The sequence below is a fragment of the Coenobita brevimanus genome, chromosome 3 (genome assembly GCF_032717465.1).
Source record: "Coenobita brevimanus isolate Jiangsu-jjx chromosome 3, ASM3271746v2, whole genome shotgun sequence".
NCBI lineage: Eukaryota > Metazoa > Arthropoda > Malacostraca > Decapoda > Coenobitidae > Coenobita > Coenobita brevimanus.
Window position 1 is genome coordinate 21,749,374 of NC_136956.1, and position 25,681 is coordinate 21,775,054.

The 25,681-nt window shown below is 44.5% G+C and overlaps 1 protein-coding gene across 1 annotated transcript in view; it reads right to left on the minus strand.

Annotated features, from left to right (window-relative positions):
* LOC145393787 (putative ammonium transporter 1) overlaps positions 1 to 24,265 on the minus strand; it is a 29,603-nt gene extending 5,338 nt beyond the window's left edge. Inside the window, exons 1-7 of the mRNA XM_080267837.1 lie at positions 24,078 to 24,265; positions 10,823 to 10,912; positions 6,085 to 6,312; positions 5,440 to 5,519; positions 3,802 to 3,930; positions 2,976 to 3,142; positions 750 to 819 (exon numbers count right to left, since the gene is read on the minus strand). Of these exons, the coding sequence (XP_080123963.1) occupies positions 750 to 819; positions 2,976 to 3,142; positions 3,802 to 3,930; positions 5,440 to 5,519; positions 6,085 to 6,312; positions 10,823 to 10,912; positions 24,078 to 24,201 (888 nt within the window). The 5' untranslated portion in view covers positions 24,202 to 24,265. The remainder of the gene's footprint in view (positions 1 to 749; positions 820 to 2,975; positions 3,143 to 3,801; positions 3,931 to 5,439; positions 5,520 to 6,084; positions 6,313 to 10,822; positions 10,913 to 24,077) is intronic.
* Positions 24,266 to 25,681: the final 1,416 nt, after the last annotated feature.

Consider the following 25,681-nt stretch of genomic DNA (forward strand, 5'->3'; position numbering starts at 1 on the left):
GGGCACATATACGGAAAAGAAGGCAGTTTAATACAGGAGGTGCCAGAGTGGACTGCTAGAGGAAGAAGAGGCAGAGGTAGGCCGAGGGAATGGCTGGGGCACATATACAGAAAAGAAGGCAGTTTAATACAGGATGTGCCAGAGTGGACTGCTAGAGGAAGAAGAGGCAGAGGTAGGCCGAGGGAATGGCTGGGGCACATATACAGAAAAGAAGGCAGTTTAATACAGGATGTGCCAGAGTGGACTGTTAGAGGAAGAAGAGGTAGAGGTAGGCCGAGGGAAACCTGGTTGAGGACAATGAAAAGAGAAGCAGGAGAGGAGTGTTGGTGGGACCTGAAGGAGATGGCAAGAGACAAATATTGGTGGAGAGAGTTCATTGAGACCCTATGCATCCCGTGGGGTGCCACAGGAAATGATTGATTGATTGAATGATGATGATGATGATGATGATGATGATGATGATGATGATAATGATGATGATGATTACTTTTATTATCATTACTTGTATCATTATTATTACTATCATTATTATCACTATTATTATTATTATTATTATTATTGTTATTAATCTCAGGGAAGAATTTTTACAATGAAATGGTTTGTAAATCATGTATAAAATCTTACTAACTCAAAATGTATGCATGGAAATTGAAAAAAAAAAAAAAATGGAGGTAACAAGGATCTGATATAATTATGTGGAGGGTGAGGGAGAGAAGGAGACGCAGACCGAGTACGAGGCCCAAGCTTACCATGGCTGTGAGCGCTCCATTGAGGGCCATCAGGAAGCTCCAGGTTGACGGCTTACCAAAGAGACCAGACCTGTGAGAGAGAGAGAGAGAGAGAGAGAGAGAGAGAGAGAGAGAGAGAGAGAGAGAGAGAGAGAGAGAGAGAGAGAGAGAGAGAGAGAGAGAATACGAAAAGAGTGATGGTATAGTTAATATTGCGTTGAATTAAAAGGTCTACAGTATAACTCATTTAGAATTTATACAGTATACACACCTTCCTCTTGGTCTGCTAATTATACAGACACCTCGCTATACATACACCTCTCTATACATACACATCTTTATACATACACCTCTCTATACATACACCTCTCTATACATACACATCTTTATACATACACCTCTCTATACATACACCTCTCTATACATACACCTCTCTATACATACACCTCTCTATACATACACCTCTCCATACATACGCCTCTCTATACATACACCTCTCTATACATACACCTCTCTATACATACACCTCTTTACACATACACCTCTCTATACATACACCTCTTTATACATACACCTCTCTATACATACACCTCTCTATACATACACATCTTTATACATACACCTCTCTATACATACACCTCTCTATACATACTATACATACACCTCTTTATACATATTCCTCATACATATACCTCTTTATACATACACCTCATTACACATATACACCTCTTGGTTTGCGATTCGTGAATGTATACAGTGAATATCCACACACACGTAGAGTTTTGATGTATCCTAGTATTCAGTTTGTAGTCATCATCATCATCATCATCATCATCATCATCATCATCATCATCATCATCATCATCATCATCATCATCATCATCATCATCATCATCAATCATCATCGTCATCATCGTCATCATCATCATCATCATCGTCATCATCATCATCATCATCATCATCATCATCATCATCGTCATCATCATCGTCATCATCATCATCATCATCATCATCATCATCATCATCGTCATCATCATCATCATCATCATCATCGTCATCATCGTCATCATCGTCATCATCATCATCATCATCATCATCATCATCATCGTCATCATCATCATCGTCATCATCATCATCATCATCTTCATCCGGACCTCCTTTTTCACCCAGGGGCAGGGTGAGGAGTAGCAATGTCCAGACAGCACAAACTTGCCCAGTCCAAATAGGCCACACTTCCATTCACTCACCATTCAAGCCCCTGGAATCCTGGCTCTACCGGATACACCAAAAACATTCACCACAGTCTGCAGCTTCACACAAACGTATCCGATTGTATTGTAGTATATTGTATTGTGCTGTATTTTGTATTACAGTGTTGATATTGTTAACCCCGCGTGTAGATTGAGGGGTTAAGTGTATGGTCTGGTCTGTCTGTCTGTCCTTCTGTCTGTCTGTCAGCGTGGAATGGCGCCAAATACGACATAGTGATTTAGGACCATCCGAGGAACGAGTGATTAATCTAGCTATCTATCTATTGCCAGACGCCTTAATCCCGTAAGGGGTGGCCACAAACAAATCACCTCCATGTCGCCCTGTCCCCCACCATTTCATTGCCCTGCTCCCAGTGATTAATGCTAGGCTGAAAATGCTCACAGGTCAAGGGCAATGTCAACTCAAATAGGTCTGATCCGATTTTGGCCAAACTTGGTGGAGGACTTGAGGGACAGAAAGGTAAAGTGAGAAAAACAGGGTTGCCAAAAAGTCTCGGTCGTGTATCAGAATCCATTGCCAGTTTGTCAATTTGTAATGAAGAGTTGTACAAATACATTTTTGGTCCACTGTACAGTCTCCTGCAAAAGTTCCGTTCCTCCTCCTGGCCTTCAGTAACTCAAAACATATATTAGTCTGTGTGGAGCTGCATCTGGTTACTGTAATGTGCTTAGTGAAAAAAAAAATTGTTTCTTTGAACTATGAAAACTAGTAGAAGATTGTTACTGAGGGTTAGGAAGAGGTCTGGAACTTTTGCAGGCAACTGTACAAACCTGCCTACCTGTCCAATCACCTGCCTGTCTATCAATCAATTAATCAACTAATCAATCTGTCTATTTAGCAGTTATTCATCTACTTATTTACCTATCAGTCCAAGCAAGCCTGTATGTCCCTATGTCTCTCCATCCCAACAATCACTCTCTCTCTCTCTCTCTCTCTCTCTCTCTCTCTCTCTCTCTCTCTCTCTCGTCTACGCACCTGTATACAAGCAACACCGTAACTCCTCCAAAGCAGCCTGATATGACCGTGTTGACGATGGCGTGTGCTACAGCCCCAGCGTCTCCGGGTTCACTGATGGAAGCCTGTGAACCCCCGTTGAACCCAAGGAAGCCAAAGAGCAAGATGAACCCGCCCAGTGCCGCGAGCTGGGAGAGGGAGAGATATGAGAAGGGATGGAGAGACGGAGGAGAGAATGATGGAGGGAAATAGTACCCACTGTATATTGGGCAGGATGAACCCGCACAGTGCCGCTATCTGTGAAGATGGAGAAATGTGGGAAGGAGGAGGGATGGAGAGACGGAGGAGAGAATGATGGAGGGAAAATAGCACTTACTGAAAATATAAAAGGATAAACTCATCCACTGTCACTAACTGGGGAGATGGAGAGATACGGCAGGAAGGAGAGGTGTAGAGATGGATGGAAACAAATTACTTATGAGCATATAAATCGTCCACACACAGGAACGCAGTGTCTTATCCAAGGAAGAAAAACACGAACTGTAAAAAGAGAATCATGTAAAAGAAGCAACAGTATAATAGACCTGGGCAAGAGAAGGCCGTGTAAAAGAGAAACGCGTAAATGAAACAAGAGCATAACAGAACTGAGCAAGAGACGTCCGCGTAAAAGAAAATCGCGTTATAGAGATTCGCACTAGAGTTGCGTTAAAGAGAGCCACAATAAAAAGAGAACAGGAAAAGTTGGTTGTATATGGTCAAGGAAATCACGCAAAATAAAGCAAAGAGGAACAGAATACACAAAAAGTCACGAAGAAGAGGGACAGGCGTCAAAAAAGGTCAGACTCACAGGAAGGGAATGTCCTCTGATGGTCTGTCCCTCGGATCCAAAGCGTCCGTGGCGAGGCCCCAGGATGACGGCTCCCACCAGCCCCGCCACCCCGCCCGTCAGGTGTACCACGCCCGACCCGGCAAAGTCCTGAGAGAGAGAGAGAAGCTGTGAAGGATCCAAACCCTCTCATGGTAGGAGGAACTCTAGGGCCCATATTCTCATCGCCTAACACCTCTTCCTTACCGATTAATTTTTGGATACGGCTGGGTAGTGTCGTTTTGTACGTTATTGATGCAGAGCATGGTGATATTAGAATCATTTAAGTAACACGGAAGAGGATGGGAAGGATAGGCAAAGTGAATCGCTTAGGAAGAGGTGTTAGGGAGCATCGTATTCTGTCCCATCTATAACTTGTTCACTTCAATTTGGATAGAGATTGTCGTCCCTGTGAAGATTATTTCCTGTGGAGGTCTGGCACAATAAGGCAATACTTCAGCTCTCGATCCTTTCCACAGAACTTCTTCGTGACTAGCATCGTATTCTACTCTTCGTCTCCTGTTGCGGCTCAGCATTCAAGATGGAGAGATGGCAAATTGACGCCAAGTTAAACTGAATGTAGCAAGGTTTCGTATATTGTCCAGCTGAGAGTGATTGTAAGGAGCACTAACACCTCTTCCTTAACGATTTATTTTCCAAACTACTCATTAACATCCCTTGGTTTGCCTCGTATGTCTTTTCAGTATCGACATAGATTGCATGATTAACAAGAGAATATAGTAACGGAGCAGAATCAGCAATAAACCGCTTAGGAAGAGGTGTCAGTAAACTCACAGAAGAGCATAGGAGGGAGTAATAAAATAAATCGTTCAGGAAGAGGTGTTAGTAAGCTCACACAAGAGGACAGCATGGAGTTATAAGCAAAATAAATCACTTAGGAAGAGGTGTTAGTAAGCTCACAGAAGAGGAAAGTCTATCTATCTATCTATCTATTGCCAGACGCCGTAATCCCGTAAGGGGTGGCCATTTGACTCGGAGTTATTTGTTTTACGGGGAGGGGCACTAACCCTCCACCAACCCACTTGTTGACACGTAGGGAGCACGTATGGTTTGGTTATATGGTTACCACCCAGCGTTGTAAATGGTTTCCTGGCTTACAGGAAACCATTTGGCTTGTCACTCAATGTAAAGCCACCTGTAAAGGAAAGAAAAGCAATCAGAAGTGACAGGAAAGATGGGAGAAATAGGAAGAGAGGAGGACAGGCACAGAAAAAGAATGATAAAGGTGAAGGAAGAAGTAGGCAGCACTACATCAAGTGAGTGGATGATGGTCGCCACCACCTACCACTAAGAGGAAAATAAAGAGTAATAATCAAAATAAATGGGATGGAGTGGAGAGGTATATGAGAGAGGGGGGGTGTGAGCTGGGAGCAGGGAAATGAAATGGCAAGGGACAGGGGAACATGGAGGCGATTTGTCTGCGGCCACCCCTTACGGGATTAAGGCGTCTGGCAGTAGATAGATAGAAAAGGTGTTAGTAGTAAGCCTCCTGACCTTACGAAAATGCCGCCCTAAGACTTTTCGGGTGAGGGGAGAGGTAAAGGGTAAGGAGAATTTGTGCCTAGTGACTGGACAGAGAATTTTTGCGCACAGCCGTACCTGATAACCAGACCCATACGCCTCGGTCAGCCAGCCATCATCAGACCAAGCCCAGTGACAGACCACGGGATAGACCAACGCTGCAGGGGGAGAGGGACGGGGTTACTGCTGGTTTGTATTTACCTGTATGGAACTCTGTATACCTTTGTCGTGGGGCTGAGTCTCCTTGGTTATTAGAGCAATTTTTTTTTATGTGACAGACCATGGCGAATTCCTCAGCTTGAATACTAAGGAAATTCGTATTGGGGCATATATGAGTCTCCTTGGTTACTAGTCAAAAGGCCCCTAAAGTCTACCACCCCGCCTCACCCTGCCTACCACCCTGCCTCACCCTGCTCACCCCGCCTACCACCCTGCCTCACCCTGCCTACCACCCTGCTCACCCTGTCTACCACCCTGCCTCACCCTGCCTCACCCTGTCTACCACCCTGCCTCACCCTGTCTACCACCCTGCCTCACCCTGTCTACCACCCTCCTCACCCTGTCTACCACTCTGCCTCACCCTGTCTCTCTCTCTCTCTCTCTCTCTCTCTCTCTCTCCAGTGACGTATTGTTCATCTTCTTACTGCAGTCTCTAGGTTTTGTTTACATTCCTGTCATAACCTCTCTCTCTCTCTCTCTCTCTCTCTCTCTCTCTCTCCTTACCGGTGAGCACGACGGAGTATATAAGGTAGGCATGGAAGGCGCACCGCTCGGCCATGGACCCAGACACAATCGTAGCAGACGTGGCAGCAAAGACGAACTGGAAGAACCAAAAGGCCAGTCGCTCGTCCGCCACCCCCGTCGCCGCCCAGAGTGTCGTACCGCAGAAGCCGTTTCCAGACCCAAAAGCCAGAGCAAACCCAACCAACCAGTACGCTATGCCGCCGATGACTGGAATGGGGTTGGGTTGGGTTTGGGATGGGTTAGGATGGGTGAGATGAGGTTGGGTTAGGTTGGGTTTGGGATGGGTGTGCTGAGATGAGGTTGGTTGGTTGGGGTTAGGATGGGGTTGGGTTGGGTTGGGTTTGGGTTGGGGTTTGGGTGGGTGAGGAGTGTGGTGGGTGAGATGAAGTTGGGTTTGGTTTGGTTGATTGGGGTTAGGATGGGTTAGGAGTGTGGTGGGTGAGATGAGGTTGGTTGGTTGGGGTTAGGATGGGGTTGGGTTGGGTTTGAGATAGGTTGGGATGGGTGAGGAGTGTGGTGAGTGAGATGAGGTTGGGTTGGGTTGGATATGGGTTAGGATGGGTTAGGACTGTGGAGAGTGGAATGAGGCTGGGTGGGGTTGGATGAGGTGGGTTGGTTGGGGTTAGGATGGGTTAGGGGTGTGGTGAGTGAGATGAGGTTGGTTGATTGGGGTTAGGATGGGTGAGGAGTGTGGTGAGTGAGATGAGGTTGGTTGATTGGAGTTATGATGGGTGAGACGTGTGGTGAGTGGGATGAGGTTGGTTGATTGGGGTTAGGATGGGTTAGGAGTGTGGTGAGTGGAATGAGATTGGGTTGGGGCTGGGTTAGGATGGCTGAGGATGGGTGAGATGAGGTTGGTTAGTTTGGATATGGGTTGGTTGGGGTTAGGATGGGTGAGGAGTGTGGTGAGTGAGATGAGGTTGGATTGGGTTGGGTTGGTTGGGGTTAGGATGGGTTAGGAGTGTGGTGAGTGAGATGAAGTTGAAGGTAAGGTATTTGAAACTTTAATTAATAAGCATATTGTTAAACATCTTGAATCCAACAACTTAATTAGTGATAGACAATATGGTTTTCGCCACTAAAGATCCACCATTGACATACTCAATCTCTTAACTCATACCATCCATCAATCAATTGATCTTTTTGGAGAAACTCATGCAGTAGCTCTTGATATCTCTAAAGCTTTCGACAGAGTATGGCACCGTTCTCTGCTGTCCAAACTCCCTTGCTATGGACTAAAGTCTTTTGTTCCTTTGATTTCTTCATATCTTAGGAAAATAAGAGTAAAAGTAGATGTTGTATATTCCAATTTCCACTCAATTAACGCTGGCGTGCCGCAGGGATCAGTTCTGGCGCCAACCCTATTTCTGGTTCATATTAATGATCTCTTATCTGTCACCCACAATCCCATTCGCTCATACACAGATGACTCAACACTACATAGTTCATTCACACTCAGACATCCATTTACAAAGCCTAATATCTCTACCTCTCAACTCAGTACAGCCATCTCCATAAATCAAGATCTATCTACAATCAGTGAATGGGGACAAAACAACCTTGTCTCTTTTAATGCTAGTAAAACTAAATATATACAGTTTACTAATAGACAGATATTGCCAGATTCGTACATTACCTTCAATGCTATTAATATTCCCATCTCCAAAAGTAGTGAAATTCTTGGTGTCTCACTTAACAGTGCCCTCAGCTGGACCTCTCATGTCAGATCACTTGCTAAAACCGACTCAAAGAAACTTGGATTATTGTACAGAGTCCGTAACTTCTTCGCCGATGAGCAGTTAGCTGTAATTTATAAGTCATGTGTGCTCTCAGCTTGAATATTGCTCACCCTTGTGGAATGGTTGTGGAGAGGTTGTATTAAGAAAACTAGACAAAATTCAGAATAAAGCTGTTAGAATCATTAACAACCCTGCCATTACATATAAACTAACTCCCTTGCAAGTAAGAAGGAATGTTGCCTCCCTTGCATTATTTTACAGATATTTTTTTGGCAAATGGTCAGACGAAGTTGCGTCCATGGTGCCACCTCTCCATGCCTTCCCTCGTGCTACACGGGCATCTGGTAGCGCTCATGACTGGAATGTCACTCAACCATATTGCAGAACTTCTGCCTATCAGAATTCTTTCATTCCCCGAACTGCATCTCTCTGGAACTCGCTTCCCCAGAGTTGTTTCCCTCCAAATTTCAACCCACAGCTGTTCAAGTCTAACTGTTACAGATATTTTATGAACAGAGGACACCAGTAATCTGGTGTATGGATTATTATTATTTTTTTACTCATTTGTTTTTCCTTCCTCCGTTCTGTTATTTATATAAAAAAAAAATGGGATGGAGATGGATAGGGTGAAATGGGTTGGAATGGGTTAAGTGAAATGGGTTAAGCTGATATGGGTGACATGGAATTGGGATGGCTTGGGAGAAATGGGTTTGGCTTGGTTGGGTTGGGGTGGGTTAGATTGTGGTGGGGTAGGTATAGTGGGGTTGGGATAGGTTAGGTTGTAGTGGGGTAGGTATGGTGGGACTGGGATGGGTTAGGTTGTGGTGGGGTTGGGATAGTGGGGTTGGGATAGTGGGGTCGGGATGGACTAGGTTGTGGTGGGGTGGGTTAGGTTGGGATAGGTTAGGTTGTGGTGGGGTAGGCATACTGGGATTGGGATAGGTTAGGTTGTGGTGGGGTTGGGATAGTGGGGTTGGGATGGGTTAGGTTGTGGTGGGGTAGGTATGGCGAGGTTGGGTTGGGGTAGGTTGGGTTGGGGTGGGTTAGGTTGGGATGGGTTAGGTTGTGGTGGGGTTGGGATAGTGGGGTTGGGATGGGTTAGGTTGTGGTGGGGTGGGTAAGATGGGATAGGGATGAGTTGAGTGAATAGGGGAGGGGTTGTGATATGTTATGTAAATAGGGATGGTTTGTTAGGTTGAATTGGATTGGATTCTGTTATTATGTGAAATGGAACTGGATTATCTTCTTTATTATTATTATTATTATTATTATTACCTTGTTTATCCGACTCTGGACATAGACTCAGCAGCCCGTTCCCTGAGAGTTGGGTTGGAATGAGTTAGGTTGAGTTTTGTTAGGTTAATGCTGGATTGGGTTACTTTAGGTGAACTGGGCTTGGGTTAGGACTGGGTGGATTGGGTGAACTAGGACAATGAACTGGGTGAACTGGGATTAGGTTGTATGAACTAGGGCTCAGATGGGTTAACATAAGTGAAATGGGGTCAAGTTAGGTTGGATTGGGACTGATAAAAGTTAGGCTGAGCTAGGTTTGTAAGGCTGGGTCATGTAAAGCTAGGTTAGGTAAGGGTAGAATAGGTCAGGATGGGGTGGGCTGGGCGAAGTTAGGTCACCATAGTCAAGGATAAGGTCAGACGAGGTTACGTGAGGTCGTGCTAGGTCAGATTAAGCTCGTAAAGGTAAACATAGATAAGGATACTAGGTCAGATGCTGGTGACCTTGATTACGTTCAGGTCAAGGTAATTTAGGTGAGATTAGGTCAGGTTAGGTTAGATCAGGTCAGTTGTCTCCCTAACACCTTTTCCTAAGCGATTTATTTTGCTTATGACACCTTACCCTCCTCTTCTGTGTTATATAAGTCTAACATCACCATACTCTGCATAAATAGCGTACGAAAGGATATTAATAGGCCATATCCATAAATAAATGGCTAAGGAAGAGGTGTTAGGGAGCCTCCTTAACCGACGAGAGAGAGAGAGAGAGTGGGGTAGCTCCCTAACACCTCCCCTTAAGCGATTTATTTTGTTTACTACACGTCACTGTCATCTTTTGTGTTGCTTAAATCACTCTAATATCACCATACTCAGCATAAGTAAGGTAAACAATGATTTTAAGCAAGCGGACGCCCCAAAATAAATCGCTATGGAAAAGGTGTTAGGGAATACGGGTCTTCGTGATTAGGAAAAGCAATCAGCACGTATTTCCCTGAGTTTCATCGTATTTTTACCCCTAATAAGAGAGAAATCAGTTTTAAAGTTTACCATTTACGTATTTAGGTTAAGTTAAAAGAAAATCAACATTAGAATCATATCTGTATCTATATCTATCTATCTATCAATCTATCCATCTATCTATCTATCTATCTATCTATTGCCAGACGCCATAATCCCGTAAGGGGTGGCCGTTTGTCTTTGAGTTAGTTGTTTTACGGGGAGGGGCACTAACCCTCCACCAACCCACTTGTTGACACGTAGGGAGCACGTATGGTTTGGTTATATGGTTACCACCCAGCGTTGTAAATGGTTTCTTGGCTTACAGGAAACCATTTGGCTTGTCACTCAATGTAAAGCCACCTGTAAAGGAAAGAAACGCAATAAGAAGTGACAGGAAAGATGGGAGAAATAGGAAGAGAGGAGGACAGGCACAGAAAAAGAATGATAAAGGCTAAGGAAGAAGTAGGCAGCACTACATCAAGTGAGTGGATGATGGTCGCCACCACCTACCACTAAGTCTGTAGCATTTTCTTTAATTACTAAGAAGAAATTTAGTGCTCTCTCTCTCTCTCTCTCTCTCTCTCTACCTACCTACCTGTTTACTTACCTATCAGTGTCTCTGTTCCCTATTCTGTCTGTCTGTCTGTCTGTCTGTCTCTCTCTCTCTCTCTCTCTCTCTCTCTCTCTCTCTCTCTCTCTTTCACTGTCTGTCTGTCTGTCTGTCTCTCTCTCTCTCTCTCTACTTACACACGTCCAGCATGTTCTTGATCAATATGTTCGTGGTGTTCTTCGACCTTACCGCCCCCGCCTCCAAGAACGCAAATCCACACTGCATAACTGTGAAGGAAGAGAGGGAGAAAAATTAGACTGGCTAGGTAGGGTTAGAATGCTTTGATTGCCGGATGGACGCCGCATATGCATCTCTCCCCCTAGTTAATAGCAGCAACAAGTTAGGTTAGGCTATATTAATCTGTCTCTGTCTATCTATCTATAGCCAGACGCCTTAATCCCATAATGGGTGACCACAAACAAATCGCCTCCATGTCACTCTTTGCTTGGGTTAGGTAGGGTTAGATTGGGTTGATCTGGGCCAAGCTGGGTTAGGCTATATTAATCTATTTCTATCCATCTATAGCCAGACCCCTTAATCCCATAAGGGGTGACCACAAACAAATCGCCTCCATGTCACTCTGTCCCATCTACCTATCTAGAGCCAGACACTTCAATCCCGTAAATGGTGGCCACAAACAAATCGTCTCCATGTCACTCTGTTCCATCTACCTATCTATAGCCGGACGCCTTAATTCCGTACGGGGTGACCACAAACAAATCGCCTCCATGTCACTCTGTCCCATCTACCTATCTAGAGCCAGACACTTTAATCCCGTAAATGGTGGCCACAAACAAATCGCCTCCATGTCACTCAGTCCTATTTACCTATCTATTGCCGAACGCCTTAATCCCGTAAGGGGTGACCACAGACAAATCTCCTCCATGCCACTCTTTTCGATCTACCCATCTATTGCCAGACGCCTTAATCCCGTAAGGGGTGACCACAAACAAATCGCCTCCATGCCACTCTTTTTTATCTATCTATCTATGGCCAGACACCTTAATCCCGTAAATGGCGGCCACAAACAAATCGCCTCCATGTCGCCCTGTCCTCCTCCATTACGCCGTCCTCCCCCCAGACTCGCAGGCTATATGAAGGAGATAAATTACTGTAGGTTAGGTTAGGTGAAGGACGCAGGTCAAGAGTGAGAGCAGTGGAAATGAGTTATCTAAGAGGAGCATGTGGAGTTACGTGGAGAAACAGACTGACAAATGTGGAAGTGAAGGAGCGTTGTGGTGTGGATGTGGATGTGATTGAAAGCGTTAGGAGACACACACTGAGGTGGTTTGGCCATGTGGAGAGGATGGAGAGTGAGACTAACTAGGAGAGTTGTGGTGTGGATGTGGATGTGATAGGAAGCGTTAGGAGAAACACACTGAGGTGGTTCGGCCATGTGGAGAGGATGGAGAGCGAGAGACTAACTAGGAGTGTTGTGGTGTGGATGTGGATGTGATAGGAAGCGTTAGGAGAAACACACTGAGGTGGTTTGGCCATGTGGAGAGGATGGAGAGCGAGAGACTAATGAGAAGTGTATGTGAGTGAGGTGGAGAGGGGGAGAGGGAGGGGTAGGCCAAGGATGAGAGGGAGGGATGGAGTGGAGAGGTATATAAGAGAAAGGGTGTGAGCTGGGGGAAGGGCAGTGAAATGGCAGGGGACAGGGCAACATGCAGGCGAAAAAAGATTGAATTGTCTGTACTTTTTCTTCACTCAGTCACCACACACTTCACACCCACAACTGCAGGAGATATTAAAATGAAAAATATGTTAAATTAAAGAAAAAAGATAATAGTAGACTGCAATGGAGAATCGAAAGCTGAAAAAAAAAAATCATCATCATCATCATCATCATCACCATCATCATCATCGCCATCATCATCATCATCATCCGGACCTCCTTTCCCACTCTAGGGCAGGGTGAGGAGTAGCAATGGCCAGACAGCCCAAATTTGCCCAATCCAATGGTCCACGCTTCCACTCGCTCACCATTCAAGCTCCCGGAATCCTGGCTCCATCAGATACGCCAGAAACATTAGCCACGTTCTGTAGCTTCACATAAACGTATCCGATAGAGTCAACCAGGACGCAGCCATGTTAAAAAGGGGTGCCAAATCCCTGATCATGCACTTCTCCTCACAAAATTCATTCAACCAGCTCGATCTCTTGTCAGTTCCCTAGCCTCACCGACTTCCAAATCTCTCTTCCTCACACACTCATCCACCATATCTCTCCACCTTCTCCTTGGCCTACCTCACCTCCTCCCTCCTTCAAATTCGCTCAGATATACCTTTTTCACCACTCTATTGTTATCCATTCTCTCCACATGACCATACCATCTCAGTACACTCTCTTCGATTCTGGTGTCCACAGACTTCCTCACTCCACATCTTTCACGAATCACATTATTTCGTATCCTATCCACCCTCTGTACTCCACATACATTCCTCAGCAGTCCCATCTCCACTGCTTTTACTCGACTTTTCATTTTCATGCCACACCATAGTCTCACATCCATATGTTAAAGTTGGCACTAACACTCCTTCATGTAAGCCTCGTGCAGCTGCAACACCAGGTACTTTCCTTCTATGTGTCACTCTACTTTCAACTTCTTTGCACATTTCCTCTCTTTTCTATCACTGTACCCAGGTATTTGAACTCTCACATCTATTCCAGTCTCTCTCCATTCACTGTAACATCACACTGGGAGTCACCTTCTCTCTCAGTAACCATCACTTTACTCTTTTCTGCGTTTACTCTCGAGGCACGACGCTCACAGACATCAGCAAAACTCTGCACTAGCCTACCAAGTTCTTGTCCGGTATTTGCAAGTAGCACTGCATCATCAGCATACAACAAATTTGAGATATTCCATCCATCACCATTCATTACCAACGCCATCCCTCTCTCCATTACTAGCGTTTTTACTTCTCTCATCACCTCAACCATGTATACTGTACATTGAACAACTATGGGGCATCACACAGCCTTGTCGCACGCCCACACAGATAGTGAACCATTCACTTAGATGCCCATTAACCCTTACACATGCTTCACTACCATCATAAAAACTCTTGACGGCACCCGCAGCTTACCATCTACACCGTACATCAGCAAAACTTTCCACAATCCTTCTCTGTCTACTTTGTCGTACGTTTTTTCCAGATCCATGAATGCCATAAACACCTTATGGTCCTTCTCACAAGCCTTCTCTGCTATCTTTCTCACTGCAAATATTTGATCCACACATCCTTTGCCACTCCTAAAGCCACCCTGTTCATTACTCACTAGGACTTCTGATATCTCTCTTACTTTCTCTATAATAATTCTTCCATATACCTTTCCTGCCACACTCAATAAACTAACGCCACGATAATTCTTGCACTCACTTGGCTCACCTTTATTTTTGTACAGGGATACAGTCACAGCCTTTTTCCACTCTGCAGGCACAGTTTCACTCATCCATGCCTCCTTACATATCTCCAACAAGCAGTTCATTCCACTCTCTCCACATCTCTGCATACACCTCATCAACCCCAGCTTCTTTCCCATTTTTTAGCCGGCTTAAGAGACAAAGAGAGGAAAAAGGCGTCTTGCAAGGCGGATTTAATGCAAAAATCTTCTCTCTCTCTTTCCCCCTTCCTTTTTCCTTCTCTCCTTCCATCTCTCCCTTCCTCCCTCTCTCATTCCTTCCCTGTCTCTCCAAACATCTCTCCCTTTCTCCCTCTCTCCCTCCTTGTATCCCTCCCTCTCTCCTTTTCTTCCCTCTATCCAACTTTTTCTGTTCCTTCCTATGTCTCATTTCTTTCCTGTCTGTCTGTCTGTCTCTGTCTCTGTCTGTCTGTCTCTCTGAAGTGTAGTTCATGATGAAAATGAATTGAAAGCTTAGAGAGAGAGAGAGAGAGAGAGAGAGAGAGAGAGACAGACAGACAGACAAACAGACAGAGCGACTCACTATACTACTCACAGAAGATCATTATTCCCATTGCTATCAAGAAGAAAGCATTGGTGTTGCCTTGAAATGACTCCAGAGCTGACAGTATTTCCTGCATCGTTCGGACTTGCACCTTCGTCACCTCCTCCGTCATATTTCCCACCATCTTGAGATCCTAAGAGGGCTATATAGTGACAATGCGAGGATTAATAGAGAGAGTTAAGCACCAAACACACACTCGACCTATACCATCAACGCGAGACACGACGCATTCCATCAACGCACGACACATCTCATCAACGCGAGACACAACACATATCATCAACGCGAGACACGACACATATCATCAACGCACGACACATCTCATCAACGCGAGACACAACACATCTCATCAACGCGAGACACAACACATCTCATCAACGTGAGACACAACACATTCATCAACGCGAGACACAACACATATCATCAACGCGAGACACGACACATACCATCAACGCGAGACACGACACATACCATCAACGCACGACATAATGCATATCATCAACGCGAGACACGACACATATCATCAACGCGAGACACGACACATATCATCAACGCGAGACACGACACATACCATCAACGCACGACATAATGCATATCATCAACGCAAGACACGACACATATCATCAATGCGAGACACACCGCATATCATCAACGCGAGACACGACACATATCATCAACGCGAGACACGACACATATCATCAACGCGAGACACGACACATATCATCAACGCGAGACACGACACATATCATCAACGCACAACACAACACATCATCAGCGCGAGACACAACACATATCATCAACGCGAGACATGACACATATCATCAACAAGAGACACAACACATATCATCAATGCGAGACAACATATACCATCAACGCGAGACACGACACATATCATTAACACGAGACACAACACATATCATCAACGCGTGACATGACACATATCATCAACGCACGACACATCTCATCAACGCGAGACACACTGCATATCATCTACGCGAGACACGAAACACATATCATCAACGCGAGACACGACACATATCATCAATGCAAGACACACTACATACCATCAACGTGAGACACCGCATACCATCAACGTGAGGCACAACGCATACCATCAATGCAAGACACAACACATACCATCAACTCACGACACGATACATATCATCAACGCGAGACACGACACACATCATCAACGCACGACACAACACATATCATCAACGCCAGACACACCACATATCATCAACGCCAGACACACCACATACCATCAACGCACGACACAACACATATCATCAAAGTGCGACACGACACATCTCATCAACGCGAGACACACCGCATATCATCAACTCGAGACACGACGCATATCATCAACGCGCGACATGATACATCTCATCAACGCGAAACACAACACATACCATCAACTCGCGACACGACACATATCATCAACGCGAGACACGACACACATCATCAACGCACAACACAACACATATCATTAACGCGAGACACGACACATCTCATCAACGCGAGACACACGGCATATGATCGACGCGAGACACGACACATACCATCAACGCAAGACACAACGCACACCATGAACTCGAGACACAACCTATATCATCAAAGCGCAACACGACACTGAGGATATGCCAGCAGCGTAACCTGGGGAATTCAAGTGAATCCTTCCAGTGAACTCCTGAAGGGATGCCAGTTATGCTCTGTAATTACCCTTTTATATTAGGCACCTATAAGTCTGAGTGGTTCCATTACCCGGTTATACAAGCATCCCTCAACTCCCTCCCCATCCCCCAAGACGTGGATGGTGGATTGCAGGACGACTTCAGCCAGCAGTCCACCAATTTCATGTTCAAAGCAGCCTATTGTGCAGCTCTTCCAGTTCTGCTTATGTCGGTATTAAAAAGGAAGAAAAGAAAGCACGGATGATAATATGTAATACGGATATAAATCACTGAAAGAAAAAGTGTTATAAAATCTCTTAAAAACTGACGTGAACACAAACCTCCTTCATGCTTCTATGACTCTCTCACGGCTGAATAAAATCGTCTGTCATTGATTTATCTCGAAAAGAATGGTAAAAATGCCACCACCATGACAAGATAATGGTGTCCTTATTAACGCCTTCATTCCAATTACCTTTTTATTTGTTTTTTAATTCCATTTGCCTTCAAGGACGCGTCTTGTACGAAGGAAAAAGCAGCGATATTCAATCTCTCCAGTAAACTTCTAAAATTGAACAAAATAGGAACACGATCACCTTTTAGGCAATAATCCACTGACAATTCGCTGCCAGCACTGTGTCCTCTATCTGTCTATAGCCTGACGCCCTAATCCCACAAAGGGTGGCCACAGACAAAACGCCTCTAAGTCGCTCTGTCACCCACCATTTGACTGCCCTCCTCCCAACTCACTCCCCCCTCCCTCATAAACCTCTCAACTCCATCCCTCCACCTCATCCTCGGTCTCCCCCTCCCTCTCCCTCCCTCCACCTCACCTACATACACCTTCTTAGTCAGTCTTTCATTCTCCATTCTCTCCACATGTCCAAACCACCTCAGTGTATTTCTCCTAATTTTCTCAGTCACATCCACATCCACCCCACAACGTTCCTTCACTTCTTCATTCGTCAACTGTGTCTTGCTTTCTGTATTTCTCACTCCTCTTCAAATGACTGTGCATATACTTCCTTCTCATACTCGTTTGGTGTGCGTTTTGTGTTATCACTTAATACTATACTCTTTTTACTCTAACTTGGCCTGAAATTACCGCCCCTCCGTCTTGCTTGCAGAGGTGTAGCAAGAGACTAACGTTAGATTTTGATGCTAGTCATGGAGAAATGGTATGGAAAGAATGCATAGTCGTGGTATTGTCTTTTTCCACCAAGAAGCTACCAGAAATAAGCTACAAAGGGACGAAAATCTAGGCCAAGTTAGGGTGAAAAGCACATAGTTACAGAATCACCCTCCTTTGCCACATCAAACATAGAAGCATTGGTGAACTTTGCTTGTGGCTCTCAAAACACACACACACACACACACACACACACACACACACACACACACACACACACACACACACACACACACACACACACACACACACACACACACACACAGGCCAAGCAGATTAACACTAAGGCTTCTGTGACTCGCTGTTATACTCTTTTAACTCCAACTTGGCCTAAAATTGCCATCTCTCCATCTTTTAAGCAGTGGCAAGAGATTTACACAAGAATATGGGTCCAGTAACGAAGGAGTGCTATGGAAAGGACGTAGAGTCGTAGCATAGTCCTCTCACGCCACCAAGGTACGTGATTTAAGCTGCAAAAGGACGAAAATCTGGGCCAAGTAAGAGTAAAAGGAGTATAGATTATTGTATTCTACTGACGTTTGCCGGAACAGAGTAACACCTTGATCATGAAAGGCGTAATTGTGAAGGTATGAAACATGGGTATGTAGTGTTATTTTCGGCTGCTAAGTATGTATGTATGTGCTTGGAGTTTTGTGTGTGTGTGTGTGTGTGTGTGTGTGTGTGTGTGTGTGTTTGTGTGTGTGTGTGTGTGTGTGGATTTGTGGATGAATGACTCTCTCCCTCCCCCCTCTCTCTCTCTCTCTCTCTCTCTCTCTCTATCTGTGTGTGTGTGTGTGTGTGTGTGTGTGTGTGTGTGTGTGTGTGTGTGTGTGTGTGTGTGTGTGTCTGTCTGTCTGTCTGTCTGTTTCTGTCTCTGTCTCTCTGTGTGTGTGTCTCTGTCTTTGTCTGTCTGTCTGTCTGTCTCTGTCTCTGTCTCTCTCTCTCTCAATGATAGTATTAACTCAGCTCCAGTCCTCACTCCTAACTTAACAAAAACAAAAAAAAAGAAAAAGAAAAAGAAAATCTACCTTAAATAAAATAAAATACCAAAGTTCCTCAGACGATAATGGTCACTGATTTAACACTGCGAGGCACCTGCAATCAGGCGTAATACGAAAACGCTGATTTAAGGAGAGAGCATGTTTGAAAATCCGCGAGAAAGTCTGCATCCGAGAGCTGAAGAGTTTGCTGATCTACATGGCGTCTGATTGAGAGTTTTAGGGTAATACTGAAAGCAGAATTAGGGCTGTTTACTGATCTGTCCTTCTAAGCACCTTCAGTAAATCAAATTCCTTCACCCGGTCAACCATCATCGTCACAGCTTCTTCGACTGAGCAAGACGTTAGAATTTCGAGTAGTGTCCTGTTTTTCCAAAGACTTAGATTTTATACCCTTTTTTTTCAATGGATTTATATATTCCTGGAACCAGCTAAGAAGGAATATTCATAAAATTCAAATTCCTTCTTCCTTGCCGATTTATATATTTCTAAAACCAGGTAAAAGATGAAAAGCTTGATGGATAAAGGAAATATATACAGAGGTGACGGGATATGGATGCATTTTACGGCGATGTTGTATAGGAAGGGAAGAAGGAAAAATAAGAAGAGAAAGAATGGGAGAAAATGGAGAATGATAATTAAAGAGAAGAGAAGAGAGAGAGAGAGAGAGAGAGAGAGAGAGAGAGAGAGAGAGAGAGAGAGAGAGAGAGAGAGAGAGATTGATTCTGTTTCGAAATTCTTCCTCATCTTGTCCATAGTAAGTCTTTGATATAAAATTTAATAGTAGTTGTTAGTTATTCACATTTTCGTACAAACAATAAAGCCCTGTGGAGAGGATGGAGAGCGAGAGACTGACGAGGAGAGTGCGTGTGAGTGAGGTAGAGGGGGAGAGGGAGGGGGAGGCCAAGGATGAGATGGAGGGATGGAGTGGAGAGGTATATGAGAGAGGGTTGGAGAGTGACAGACTAACGAGGAGAGTGCATGTGAGTGAGGTGGAGGGGGGAGAGGGAGGGGGAGGCCAAGGATGAGATGGAGGGATGGAGTGGAGAGGTATATGAGAGAGGGGTGTGTGAGCTGGGAGCAGGGCCGTGAAATGGCGGGGGACAGGACGACATGGAGGCGACTTGTTTGTGGCCACCCCTTACGGGATTAAGGCGTCTGGCAATAGATAGATAGACAGATAGAAGTGAGCAGATCCTAGCCTTTGAAAAAATCACCTCACGCAATCCCATCAAAATAAATCCGTCGCTGGTGGAAGGGATTACAGGGGTGACGAAGGCCATGACAGGATTAAAAAACCAGGGTGGTGATTTGTCGACAGAAAAAAAAACACGCAAATAACTGGGTGACGTGGACGGAAAATCAGTACCCTCCCAAGGCCAACATTGTCCCTGGTGGATGTGTAGGTGAGTTGCCTTGATCCTGAATTCCGTATTACATTTTTTATCTGCCCTCATACGGTGTTCAAATGCTTTCTAGAGATACAAGAGTGGAGAGTGAGGCGTGTGGAAGATGGTTTGGTTAATGTTTGGCGTTGATTCGTACAGGGTTTGAGTGTGTGAGTGTGTGTGTGTGTGTGTGTGTGTGTGTGGATGGGTGACTCTCTTCCCTTCCCTCTCCCTCTCCCTCTCTCTCCTCTCTCCGTCTTCCCTTCCCTCTCTCTTTCTCTCGCTCTCTCCCCTCTCCTCTCCTTCTCCCTGTTCTTCCATCTATAATACCATCGTAACCATGGGATTAACACTTCATCTTTCACTGTACCCATTTCTCAGCCTTTGCACCTTATCCAACAGTATCATCTTCAGTGACACTCCTTTCTTAGTGGATCCGCCTTGCATATTGTATTTACCTCATGTATTTCCTCTTAACTCTCTTCTCTTACTATCTACATCTTAGTTACAGTGAGCATATTCAGTTCCATTTACTCTCACCTGAATAACTTTAACTGCCTCGCTTCCTTTTAGCAGTATTACCATTTCAGTTCGTATGTCAGTTCCTTTTTATATACCCATGTGTTTCTACAGTATTATTATCCACTATTGTCATTGATTTTGCACTTGATTTTGATTAGGAACCTCTCTGCATCAGTTCTCCATCACATCTTTATTTCTATGTTCAGTAATTTTCCGTCCTTAATATAGCTGGGTTTCTTATCTATGTATTTCCTCATCGTGACAGGGGACACAGTTCTTACTAGCTGGGGAGATGTGTAACGGGTTATATAATGATTTCTTGTACACTTAGACACTGCAAACTCGGCATTGTATAAGTGTACGTGTGTGTGTATAGTCTAGTATGAAGGTAGGCATTGCAAAGTAAGTATTATATAAGTGTACGTGTGTGTGTTTAGTCTAGTATGAAGGTAGACATTGCAAACTTGGCATTATATAAGTGTACGTGTGTGTGTATAGTCTAGTATGAAGGTAGGCATTGCAAACTCGGCATTATATAAGTGTTAGTATGTGTGTATAGTCTACTATGAAGGCAGACATTGCAAACTTGGCATTATATAAGTGTTAGTGTGTGTGTATAGTCTAGAATGAAGGTAGACATTGCAAACTCAGCATTGTGTAAGTGTACGTGTGTGTGTATAGTCCAGGATGAAGGTAGACATTGCAAACTCAGTATCATATAAGTGTACGTGTGTGTGTATAGTCTAGTATGAAGGCAGACATTGCAAACTCGGCATTGTATAAGTGTTAGTGTGTGTGTATAGTCTAGTATGAGGGTCGGCATTGCAAACTCAGCATTATATGAGTCTACGTGTGTGTATAGGATTGAATAAAGTGTAGATTGTATCCTACGTGACAGAAATCGCTGAGGTATGCTGTGACACGCCTCTGGGTCTGCTGATTGTGTGTTTTGAAGTCAGCAGAGTCAGTGAGCAGCCCGCCTCTGGAACACACCGCAGTCTGTCTCGTAAAAAAGCCGTGTAGAGCCAAAGGACTTTCTGTTCGTACCTGACAAACTTGAAATAACTCTCTCTCTCTCTCTCTCTCTCTCTCTCTCTCTTTATTCTCACCACCATTTACTAACTCTTTGCTATACTCTTTCTCTCTCTCTCTCTCTCTCTCTATTCGAATTGGTCACCGAATTACTGTGCACTTGTGTGTTGGTGTGTGTGAGCGTGCGTATGTATTTATGTATATGCGTATGAGTGTAAGTATGCACCAAGAGTGTGTGTGTGTGTGTGTGTGTGTGTGTGTGTGTGTGTGTGTGTGTGTGTGTGTGTGTGTGTGTGTGTGTGTGTCCCAGGCTATCTCTGTCTTCGAGTTAAAACATATCAATGAGCAATATATTCTCCTATCTCTCGTCTTTACTGCAAAAAAACACATCCACATTAGGGCAGAGAATCAAGCGTACTGTGTGTAAAAGAATCCCCCTCAGTTTCCCCCCCCCCAGTACACCTACACCCTTCATATCAACACCTGCCACACCTGCGCGTCTTCCTCAGGTGTATTCTCTCCGTAATCAGACAGGTAAGCACTTCCGGAAAGGTTGATTACTTTATATAGAGATGGAGTTGGTGGAAGGTGTGTTAAGGAATAAGGTAGGGTTGATCAGTGTTAGGGAGGTTAAGAGAGAGAGGGAGAGAGGGGGAGAGAGAGAGAGAGAGAGAGAGAGAGAGAGAGAGAGAGAGAGAGAGAGAGAGAGAGAGAGAGAGAGAGAGAGAGAGAGAGAGAGAGAGAGAGAGAGAGAGAGAGAGAGAGAGAGAGAGAGAGAGACAGACAGACAGACAGACAGACAGACAGATAGACAAACAGCTACAGACAGATAGACAAACAGCTACAGACAGATAGACAGACAGACAGCCAGAGAGAGAGAGAGAGAGAGAGAGAGAGAGAGAGACAGACAGACAGACAGAGACAGACAGACAGACAGACAGACAGATAAACAGACAGCCAGAGAGAGAGAGAGAGAGAGAGAGAGAGAGAGAGAGAGCAACACCCTATAGCTGAAGACCCAAACATTTGATTTTACCCTTTGATCTTGATCTTCGAGTGACTGATACGAATTATTTGATTCTCCCCTGACCCTTAACCCTTCCACCAAGATTGCTTCATATCAGCTCAAAATTATCTGAGTTGTTCCACAAAGCTTTGACTAAATCGGAAAAAGAAATATGTTTAAGCTGACCTTGGCATGTAACCTTCACCTTTCACCTGATATTCAAAAAGCAATAGGTCAACCTCTTGCGTGATCCTCAACTCATCCACCAAGTTTCATCCAAATCAGATCAATATTGATCTAATAATTTTGCTCTCTCTCTCTCTCTCTCTCTCTCTCTCTCTCTCTCTCTCTCTCTCTCTCTCTCTCTCTCTCTCTCACACACACACACACACACACACACACACACACAGTGACCTTGACTTTTGACTCATTATTCTCAAAACAGAATCCCTTGGTTCTTGCGTGATCCTCAACCCTTCCACCAAGTTTTGCCACATACAAAAAATGAGTATACCTTGTGTTGTGACCTTGGCCTTTGATGTGTGGCTCTCAAAATCGAATCCTTATATCCTTGCCTTATCCTCAACCATTCCACCAAGTTTGGCCTGAATCGGATAAAAAAAATCTTAATGTTAACTTTGACCTTTGACCCTGTGCCTTCAAAATTGATTAGCTTCGTTCTTGCCTTACCCTCACTCATCTCCCCAAGTTTGGCCTAATTCGTACAAAAACTAAGTTGATTTTGCTAGCCCTGTGACTTTGAACTTTGATCTGCTGTACTGAGAAAATAATAGGACCCCTTGAATACTTGCCCTCATCCTTCCCACCAAGTCTGGTTAAAATTGGATATTATTTCTTTGGGATATCGATGACACAGAGACAGACAGACAGACACACAGACACATACACATCACACACACACACACACACACACACACACACACACACACACACCTCCCCCCCACACACACATTACAACGAAACAAAACCACATAAGTAGCACACAAAACAATACTACGACATACTAAAAAAAAAAAAAAAAATAGATGACTAAATCGCTAAGGAAACGGTGCTACGGTCTCTTACGTCACTCAGAACACGGCCCAAAGAACAGAGTGAACACAGGTGAACGCAATTACAGTGTTCACGTGAGGAGAATAATTGTTACGTATCTCAGTGACAGTCCCCGTGAAGAGAGAGACAAGGATTGAACCAGGGTCGCTCAGGATATGGAAATATATTAATAGGAAAGGCTGTATTTAAAGGTCTGCGTTTTCGTACACACATATACAAGCGCACAGACACACACACACACACACACACACACACACACACACATACATACACAGAAGTAACAAAATCGCATTAACACACACAAGATAATTCATACACACACACACAAACACACACACACACACACACACACACACACACACACACACACACACACACACACACACACACACACACACAACAAAATCTCCATGGTACTAAATATAATCAACACACACACACACACACACACACACACACACACACACACACACACACACACACACACACACACACACATACACACACACACACACACAAAATCACCCCAGTACTTACAGAATATTATCATTCCCATAGTAACCAAGAAGAAGGCATTTGTGTTGCTCTGAAAGGACTCCAGAACCGCCTGCATTTCCTCACTCATTTGACCCTCCTCTTCCTCAGTCAAATTTCCCGCCATTTTTCGAGCTCCTGAGGGCGATGGGCAATGGCGTTGAGGGTACTGATAGAAGATTAAGCCACGGAACGCATGTCCTCCCCGCTCAACGTCTGACGGGACACTGAGGCGTTGAAAAAATCCGTAGACCCAGACTGCCCAGGAACCAAGGAAGGTCGACTCTATGGCTAACCTACCACAATGATCCCCTTCTCAAGAAATGCCATGTGTCTTCTTGTAACTGCATATTTATACCTTTTCCTGGCTGTGTGTGTGTTTGCGTCGACTCTCCTACACATAGACACACACACTACCTTCTGGCAATCATGTACCGTCAAGATTTCGTAGTCAAGAGGCGTGATGTGTTAGGAAATTCAAACTTGGGACCCACCATAGCGACACTTTCACCCCGCCTCCCGTCAGCCTTCCGGACCTCTCAATGGTATTCTCTGCACTGCTCGGCCTTCCAGATGCAGTACACGTTCCTTCCCACAAAACAAGGCCTAGAGAATTACCTTAAGTCACGCTGAGCAGCCGCACATGACTCACGTGTCGGGCACTACTGCATCACGTGTCAGCCAGCCTCTACACACACACACACACACACACACACACACACACACTCAGCACTGGCCTACGCACGGGTGAAATTGACCAAACAACTGGGCTGGAATTCTCAAGCGTGTTTACCATCTATTCCCTCTCGTAACACAAATTTGTTATGGCAGGAAGGAAGGAGCGGAGAATCTTGCCATGTATCCTGTGCTTAATGGAGAAACAAATCTTTAAATCTACATCACAAGAAGAAGAAGCAGAAGGAAAAAAATATATATACGGTTAGATAGACAGATGGATGTTGTATAATTAAATATGAAATTATTATAAGAGTGTATCTAAATACATAATATATCTATACTGTATGTTTTAATCAAATATGAAAACATTATTCCTGTGGGGATAAACACGAGTCTATTACGTAAACATATATACAAACTGCAGTATTCCACACGAGATACACCAACATGCACACATAAAAAGGAGACGGGTACAAAGTTTGCATATGTACAGAACAAGTATTTATCAAGTAATGAGAGTAGTAATTAAAAAGACTGACAAATGAGGAAGTGAAGGAGCGTTGTGGTGTGGATGTGGATGTGATAGGAAGCGTTAGGAGAAACACACTGAGGTGGTTTGGCCATGTGGAAAGGATGGAGAGCGAGAGACTAACGAGGAGTGTGTATGCGGGTGAGGTGGAGAGGGGGAGAGGGAAAGGGAGGCCAAAGATGAGATGGAGGGATGGAGAGGTATATTAGAGAGGGGTGTGTGAGCTGGGAGCAGGGCAGTGAAATGAAGGGTGACAGGGGGATATGGGGGCGATGTGTTTGTGGCCACACCTTACAGGATTAAGGTGTCTGGCAATAGATAGATAGATAGCAATTAAAAAGCAAGGGTATCAATAAAATCTCCCGTTTATCAAGATCAACTAAAATGCATATCTCCCGTT